A 9,846-nucleotide genomic window follows, 5' to 3' on the forward strand; every position below is an offset into this window, starting at 1 on the left:
CGTGCATTGTATGCAGGTAAACCGACCTGTTGACATGCTACGTCTAAGCTTTAGTGTAAACAAAATATTGAGAATCTGATAACTCTAACAAATCTAGCTAAAAACATTCAACCTTTTTCCATATTGAACAGTCTTGTTTTAAATAATTGCAAGAAAAGATGAAACAAAGTATAAGGCGTATGGCTTAATATTGTGAAGTGTTTAATGGTCTGTCATGTTAACTGATTTTAAAAACCCGCTAATATTCAGCAGCTATTCTTTCTAGTTTTCTTCGTGGCGTGCTATTCCAATAGAGACCCGACTTATTTCGATTGTTCTCTTGTATACATTGTTTAAATAGATAAAAATGCTTCCACCAATCCTCCAGCCTTGCCTCCAGTGTCTCAGCAGTAAGGTCAAAATCTGGTCATATGTACTACAAAAATTTAAATTAAGTGTCATGGTTTAGAAATATATAGTTGTTTAGGTACCAAAATCAAAGTAATATTACTCCCAACTTCACATTTATCAGTAATTAATCATATTTCTGTATTTATTATTCAAACTGCAGTTATTAAGTATATCATTTTTATAAATGTATACCAAAATAGAAATGTTCTTGTAAGGTATTTCTGGGAAAAGTGAGACATTTAATATAATTTATTGATATGTAATAATGAATCTGTCTTTAAATATGACTTAGCAATATTACTGTGACTTCGTGTAATTGATCATTGAAATATCGATTCTGTTGTGATTGTAGGAGACGAGATGACGATCTGACCTTCCCCTAGTATAAAGGTTTAAGTCAGCTCGTCCCGGAGGTGAAGTGGATACAGTAGGATGTGTTCTATGCTGTAACAACTTAACCATAGCCTATGATTGTCGAAAACGGCATTTTATATATGTATGTATTTTCATTGCTATATATCAATATATTGGCGACGAGGAGTGTCATATGGCACGACACGAAAGTGTAATGGAAATTGAAGTATAAGAGTTATGTCCCTTGAATATGATTTGTGTAAAGGAAATTGAAGTATAAGAGTTATGTCCCTTGAATATGATTATAGCTGATTACATATTGGTTAATTTGTTCATCTAATGATTTTTGTCGATAAATACAAATGTTTATAATTATGTAGTAGGATATGGAAAGGTATGTACTATGTTAATATTTTAGTATGCATCGTTTATGGAAAATTAAATACCAACGATTGTCACACCTAATGAAAGAGTTTATTATACATGTAAATAGAAATTACTGAATGATTGTGAGCGCTGTTATACTGACTGTTGGTGAAGCTTTCAGAGATACACAGACGACGAAAGACTTCTTACTAAGCACGTAACACAGTCTTTTGTAACAGGTGGTGGGTGAAAGTCTGAAATAGTGGCTTTTCCGAAACCGCTTGTCAAGCTGGTGCGAGAGCTGTTTAGTTCTCACCGAAGCTTGGACTTTTGACTGTGGGTAGCTAGCTATAGGTTTATTTTAGAACCCGAGCTAGGAACACGAGCAAGGGTTGACTTAGTTGGTGGGACAACCTAGTGCTTAGTCAGGACCGACTAAGTGATATTGCTCGGCGACTAGTTCAGTAGTTGGAACTAGGATTAGGTGAAGTCACTGGGTGTCGAGTTTGCACTCACGCTCACATGCTAGTCAGAACAGTCTGTGTCGGGACAGCAGTCCATATGAATACTAGTTCGTTCGTTAGTTTTATTGTTAACTCAGGTAGAGTTTGCTGTTCCACGCTGTATGTATATATCGGCATTTGTTAGCTAGTATCTCTGCAAGGAATCAGAGACTTACCCACCGTGTGCAAAGCTAGGCTGCACGTTACAAAAGCAGACTGCAGGTCTGTCATTTCAAGAAAGATTCGTCCAAGAAAATAACAGCGTTACTAGAAATATTTTACGCGGAGGAACCAAAGATAAGAGTTCATGTTGACATACTTTGCTTTTTACAGATAACCGAAAGTGGAAACATAGATGTTTTAGTGGTAATGGACCAACTCATCAAGTGAGTTGTGTATTTTCCCTTAATTCACCAGAATGCAGAAACCGTTTCTCGTGTGTAGTTGGTTAGTAAAGTTCCCGCTTTGGATCACCATTTGAACACACAGTTCCAGGGAGGAATATGGACGGCGAAGTTCTGGGGGAGGTTTGTAAACTTTTCAAGATCAGTTCAACTAGAATTTCTCTATCATCCGTGCTGTAATGACCAAGTAGAAATAGACAGATTCTTTGGGCCATCAAATGTCACTTCAATGGACTTGGAATGTTCATCTTGCTGAGACCATAAGAGCGACAAGCGTCGTCAGACATATTTCACACAGACTTGTTACTGATTCTTCACCATAGTCTTGGCTATATAATCATCGATTTTTGTACTGAACAGAATGCACTCAACAGACAAGAGCAGCAGACCTGAACTAAGGGAAACCATCCACCTGTTTTCTGCAGCACCAGAACCTGGTTGATCCATTTTACATAGCACCGAACGATTTTACCATACCTAAATTCATAAAATGGAGACAGACACTGCTGACGTTGATAGTCGTTTTAATCCACGAGGACAAACAACAGGAGCCCGTCATCCTTCTGAAGAGCAAACTCGTCTCCGTATCAATATTATAACTGATGTACGTGTGCCTGTTGTAGACAAGTCTATAAGATATATATGTATATCTGATTTAGTGGCTCAGCCCTGAACTTTTGCCACTTCGCACATGAATTTAGTCCTGATGTATAACAAGAGTTGCTGACACAATTACAAAATGTGGCACTAGCTAAGTATTGGATCGGTGATAAGGGACCACGACGAAAGAGACTGATCAGGCTAGTCGGCTATTTATGTCTTGTTCTTTACTCGATTTCTTGCAGAATCCCGTTTTGAATAATTATATTTTTACTAACTGCGTGTCTACAGGAGTAGACTGGTTTGTTCTCGGTGCACGACATAGTGAAGAATGTATAGAATTACACCAACGAGCTGATATAAATTAACACCGAGTACCCTATAACAACGACTTGATGTTAAACGTACCGTGTGACCAAGTCAAATTTGATAAAAAAAAAATACCCTCATGAAACTTTGTGTTCTTGCATCATGCTACATTCTGTTATATAAACAAGCTCCTAAATCCTAAAACGTCACATCACACATTGTGATAGTTTATTATAGGGATTCTAAAGATGACCATCAATCTTAAATGTCTACGTTACTCGGACTTACCTGACAAACTTGACAGCTGCCACGGCAAATATGGTAATTAGTTTCGATCATATTACCGTCATAGACTGTGGGTTCATGCCTATACCACATGACTAAGTCACATGACACCTTAACAAACCCCCAAAAAACACTTTTATATAAACCTTTATTCAAATTTGTTTTCTGTCCAATATGGAGTCACAAAGAACTTGGTTCAATTACTAGTCGTTTTTAACTTTACACAGTGATAGAACTTTCATAATGTACATGTGATATGTAAAGTATATTTCCAAAAATCAACCAAACCTAATTAATTTCATCCATCAGGACAACTTATTGGCAATATAACATTACATGAGACAAGTGTGTATGGTTAAGGATGTACAAGTGTTTTGGTGTGTATTTGTATGTAAGTGGATGTGTTACGGAAGGAAGGATGAAGGAATGGAATTTTCATTATCTGAAGTTATAATTCCATAACATGGTGTTTGTTTTTTTTCTAAGTATATCGCTTAATTGTCCGTCATCAAACTCCCAAATGCATTGATGACAAGCATGCATGTATACTAATGAGTTACAGTGTAAATCAGGCAATGGTTTCGGCTAAACCCTACTTGCTACATTTTATCCCACATTACCCACACTTGCCATCCGATAAGGTAACCTACAATATTACTTCCCTTCTCTGGTAATTACCTCCTTCTAACACAAATCGTCCCCACTTGTTCTTTAAGCTGTATTTCAGAGGAACATGACTTAATTCATACGTTGAGTCCTCAGGTCCATTCCACGTTCCATCGCCAGACCTAACTGTAGTTCCGTTTGGCTATATAGTTAAACTTGTTCTATAAAAGGACTGACCAACGTGAAAGAAACGGTAGAGAGGAGATAACTCGCGTTTTTTCCAAACAGAAACTGTCAGCTTGTGTAGTACTGACTTTCATTATGTACAATCATAACTATTTGCCATGCAGTCCATTTATTCATTCTAGGGAGAGGAGGAGGGGTATGTAAGATTTAGCCTGTTTGCCAATACTCAATGGGTCACTTTGTGAGGAAATCGACAAAATCACACCTAAGTAAGTTGAGTGGAAGACGGCATCTACTTTGTAATAGAACTACGCTGTATTCCTCTATTACTTTTAAAGACATAACCTCTCCTAATGACTGACACAGTAGGTGAAAATGTGTTGGGAAACAGAAACGTTAATTCTAAGATAGGGTCGAGTTTTTCATTTCCAAAATACAATAGATATTGTGCAAGGTTTATGTGTTTAAGGCCTGGATTGTTAGAGGTAAGGTAAAGAAGACACCCACCATTACGCGTGGACCGAAGGACACTTTACAGACAGTGTTTACTTTGACATCAATTCTAACCCTCGTCCTCGGGTTGTTTGTAATATATATATATATATTCTCTTTATAAAGGAATGGAAAATAGAGCGATGCCATTAATGTAAACAGGCACCCCTGAATGAAAAACATGAATTGGAAATCCGTACAATCGAAGGAAGAGCTGTCACATAAAATTGTCAGGTCTTCGATTGCGCTGCTTGTCTTTCTTTTTGTCCACACCCATTACAGCGTTGAGTTGGTTAACCATAGCCCGACGGCGTCGCTCTAAGTATTCCATCTGATCCTCGTCGATAATCTCCTCAATCTCATCCTCAAAGTTAGGGTTATTGACCACATTACGCCCCTTCGTCGCGATCAAAAATCGTCTTGCGTTAGCATTTGCAAGCCCCTCTCCGTCTCGCGTATTAAGGTAGCTTAGATAAAGCGCCATCTTTTTCTTTTGTTCCGCAAATTTATCTATTTCATCTGCGATATCATCCACTACATCAGAATTTGTATTGGGGTCCTCTTCTTTTGACTTCACAGGTTCGGCCTTAACCTCTTCTGGTCCAACCTTCTTCTTTCTGTGAATAAGAAAAAACAAGAAAATGTCAATATATTCATAATCTAAACTGGAGCAAGATATGAAACAAAGAAAAAGTTACACGGAGACTCCTGAAAGAGCACAAGGAGATGTTCAGATGACCTGATGTGCCGGAGTAGTATCTTTCCTCTGCTTCATCGACGACACTCGCCATGTGATTCTTGGTGAATCCAAGTAAGTAAAGTCATTAGAGAGATTTACAAAAGATATACACGTGAATAGCACCGTTTCCTAATTTAGAGAAAACCAAACAATGACTTAAACTGCATCATACATCTGTTTCGTCCTTCTAGGACTTGTCAATGATGCTACATCAATCAGCTGTTTCGTCCTTCTAGGACTCGTTAGTGATGCTACATCATACAGCTGTTCCGTCCTTCTAGGACTCGTAAGTGATGCTACATCATACAGCTGTTCCGTCCTTCTAGGACTCGTAAGTGATGCTACATCATACAGCTGTTTCGTCCTTCTAGGGTTTGTATTGATGCTACATCATACAGCTGTTTCTTCCTTCTAGGGTTTGTATTGATGCTACATCATACAGCTGTTTCTTCCTTCTAGGATTTGTCAGTGATGCTACATCATACAGCTGTTTCGTCCTTCTGGGACGCCTTAGTGATGCTAAAGGCCTAAATTTTGAAGCCTAGTAGACGACTGAGGTAAATCTACAAAAGCCAAAATCTAGCCGCGAAGGTGCAGCAGCCCCATAATTAAATAATTGTGGTAATTTTCATTCACCACATAATTTCATACCAACGTCGATTACATATGTAGTTTCTTATCCATGCCACTATTCGCATTGATTAAAAAGTGGCCAGCCGGTTACAGTAAATTTTGGGGGCACCAGAACATCATTTGGTGATGATGAAGAAATAAGACGACAAAGCTTTAGTCGATGGACCACGTATGAGATTTATACTATGTAGGTGACTATATGAGTTACACTGTAGAATAAAAACGACACAAACTGTCGTATGGCGTTTGTTGTCGGTGGATTTATTTAGGGAGAGAATTATTCAAAATATGACACGGAAAAAAACGCATGAATGCATCCTACTTACTTTTTACTGAGGCAGGCTACCAGTACGATAGCGCCCACCAGTAATGCGAGAGCGAGAAACAGCAACACTATATTCGGACATCCACTTATCATCCCATGGTCTCCTGTAGAAAAGCATAATAACTGTAGACAGACACGTCAATCATACGCTTATACATCAAATGTACAATATAGAACTACCATAGATATACACAATATACCAAACAATATACAAAATATATTCACTGTTGACAGAGAAGTAAAAACTTCAATAATGAAATATAATAACTATAGACAGACACATAAAATATAACTACTATAGACAGACACATAAAACATAAAATAAAACTTCTATAGACAGACACATAAAATATAACTACTATAGACAGACACATAAAATATAACTACTATAGACAGACACATAAAACATAAAATAAAACTTCTATAGACAGACACATAAAATATAACTACTATAGACAGACACATGAAATATAATTACTATAGACAGACACATAAAATATAACTATTATAGACAGACACATAAAATATAAAATATAACATAAAATATAAAATATCTATAGACAGACACATAAAATATAATAACTATAGACAGACACATAAAATATAAAATATAACTTCTATAGACAGACACATAAAATATAATAACTATAGACAGACACATAAAATATAACTACTATAGACAGACACATAAAATATAACTACTATAGACAGAAACATAAAATATAACTACTATAGACAGACACATAAAATATAAAATATAAGTACTATAGACAGACACATAAAATATAAAATATAAGTACTATAGACAGACACATAAAATATAACTACTATAGACAGACACATAAAATATATCTACTATAGACAGACACATAAAATATAACAACTATAGACAGACACAAAAAATATAACTACTATAGACAGACACATAAAATATAACTACTATAGACAGACACATAAAATATATAATATTACTATTATAGACAGATACGTAAAATATACAGTGTCTAATTATTGTATAAAGACATGTGAAATATACGAAAACAAAATACTATCATTGTGGACAGATACTGAGAGCAAAGACAAAATATAATCATTGTACACAGATATGTAAAACATATAAAATAAATAAATATAATAATGGTGGACAGACACGGAACACGTGGACAAAAGATAATTAATTTCGGCTGACACGTTAAATATACAAAAATAGAATAGTTGTATAGACAGACACGGAAAACATAGACAAAGTATAATTAACAGGCGCGAAAAATATATGAATTATAACTACATAACCATTTAATTGGCCGTTATTTGTAATAATGTGCAGAACATTTTCGTCAGTACTGAACACTATTTTCCCTCCCATCTTGATTTATATATAGATGTGTAATTATGTACAAATTGTAAACGAAGCTATAAACACAGAGAGAGACATACCTGACAAGAACTGGTTGTACATAACATCCTCCCCCATGGTGAATGGCTATGAAGATTTTTACAAGACAGTCTGGGTTCTGGCGGGTGTCAATGGTCCCACATCCTGTAACAGGTATGACTCTCCCAGAACGTCCAGCTCAAGACATGGCCGCCATGTTGGATGTCAGTACCGTTAATGTAGTATAACCGTTATAACATTTAAGGTTACAGTTTGGACATGAAAGTAAATGAATCTGTTACAATGGTCGACCTAATTGTTTACACCTAAATAACATTGGTATATAAAAATGACACCGAATGATATAGTTTTGTTGATTTAATTATTTGCGTATTGAGGTAAGCGATGTTCCACTTTCATTGTTATTATGTGCGGTAGGATTACAATCCCAGATTAACATGGTATTAGCACAGTACCTCTAGAACACTAGTACAAAAACTTCGCCGCAACCTTAATCCCCTAATCCTCATTGTTGAGGTCACAGTAATACTAACTAACTAACGTCCCTATTTATATAGTGTGTATGTTTTAAATATATATACAGTACTTACATTGCTTAAACAAAGAAAACGTTTTATATCTAGATAATTTGGGGTCTTGATACTGTAGGAGTAGAACAATACTGTTGAAGGGATAACACCTGGGCCGTATCATAAAACCAGTCTCATGCTTAAGCATAGATTTTGTGCTCAAGCAAACGTTTTTTATAATTCACCTAAATTATATGAAATAATACAAATTAATATAGCTTTGACTTGAAGTCCTTTCAAAATTTGTTTATAATCTTTGGCAAAATCAGCATCCTTATTTATAAATTTTAACTTAAACAAGATATAAGGTTTGAGCACACAATGCATGCTTGAGCATGAGAAAGGTGACATGAATACGAGCCCTGATGCCCGGTATCTGATCAATAAAGACGTTACAGATATATACCGGTGTAATTTCTCTCTATAGAGATGTCATTAAACTCTGCTTGTAAATAACTACAATATGTGGAGTTATACCTGGTATTCCTTATGATACATCACTTATATAGACCAGTTGTTAATGTTTCTAATAATCGCAAGAAACTTGGGATCCTGCTCGATCAGTAGAGAGGAATTTGTTAAGTGGTCGTGTTTGATGCTTGTTAGTTTACCTGTTGGTTCCGTTGCTTTATATGTTTTCCTCGTTTAAGAACGTTACTTACTTATATTGACCAAGGTTTCCATGGCGGGTGTCGTTGATAAAGCAGAAGGCGAAGTCTGTGTGACAAACATATATTTAATTGGACTGTGTGGCCAATAGAATTTGTCTATTAATTTGGGCGAGAACATTTTTAGTAGTTTTAGTTACAAGGACTATATATGCGCACCATGCTTTCTGTGATCAATACTTTTAGTGTCTGTTATCAATTCATTTGTAAATATCTACATCATTTGAGAGAGGGGGAGGGAGAGAGAATGTGGAATTTTTCCGATTTCTGAGTTTGGTTTTTAAAGGTTATTGTGTATACTGTAATAATGATGCATAGTAAATAAACTGTATATATTGTATAGGGTTTGACCTACGTTTTAACACTACATTTCCATCATACCGAACGAAATAGGCTTGTGCTTGATAACAAAGGAAACTCTACCGACATCATAGATTTTCCGAAAGAAATACTGGGTAGGCATGCTTCAGTATTACAATTATTTAGAATGCATATAAATGATAAGAATATTGACCTCCCTCTTTTATATTGGATTCATAAACATGACAGTGAATTCGATAATTAAGGGCTTGTTATCAATATAAAAAAGTCGGCAACAGATAGACAAACTTACCACAGGGTTTCAAGAAACGCACGTTGATGAAAATGATGGGGAATATATTGCAGTCGTCAAAATGATCTATTGAGAATATTCCATCGGTTCGTGAGAGATAAAGCTAGGCGCTGATATACTGTTGGTTCCGTTGTTGTTACCTTTGTCATTTGAGAACGTGATATTACTTATTTTGATGAGCATGATTTACATGGCAGGTGTCGTCGATGAAGCTGAAGATGTTCAGCCTTCCAGAACACCTGTTCTTTTTCTCCTTTTAAGTGTTTTAATGCGTTTCCGTGCAACTGTTTCTGTTCGCCATAGTTTACCGCGTTTTATCGAATTTGATTTTGAATTAAAAGTCTGTAAGCATTTCGGTTGTTCCTGTGTTGTTACAATTATACAAATCATGGTAAGCGTTTAATCAAT

At 35.9% G+C, this 9,846-nt stretch overlaps 1 protein-coding gene across 1 annotated transcript; it reads right to left on the reverse strand.

Moving 5' to 3' along the window:
• Positions 1-4,712: 4,712 nt before the first annotated feature.
• On the reverse strand, positions 4,713-7,666 carry LOC132561279 (uncharacterized). The gene is made up of 3 exons (XM_060226004.1): positions 7,630-7,666; positions 6,194-6,296; positions 4,713-5,112 (listed from the first exon to the last, which is right to left on the reverse strand). The coding sequence occupies exons 1-3, from the start codon at positions 7,664-7,666 to the stop codon at positions 4,713-4,715; spliced, it is 540 nt and encodes a 179-aa protein (XP_060081987.1).
• Between the last annotated feature and the right edge of the window lie 2,180 nt (positions 7,667-9,846).

The sequence above is a fragment of the Ylistrum balloti genome, unplaced genomic scaffold (assembly GCF_031769215.1).
Source record: "Ylistrum balloti isolate Yb309-2 unplaced genomic scaffold, AGI_CSIRO_Ybal_v1 Utg371186, whole genome shotgun sequence".
Taxonomy (NCBI): domain Eukaryota; kingdom Metazoa; phylum Mollusca; class Bivalvia; order Pectinida; family Pectinidae; genus Ylistrum; species Ylistrum balloti.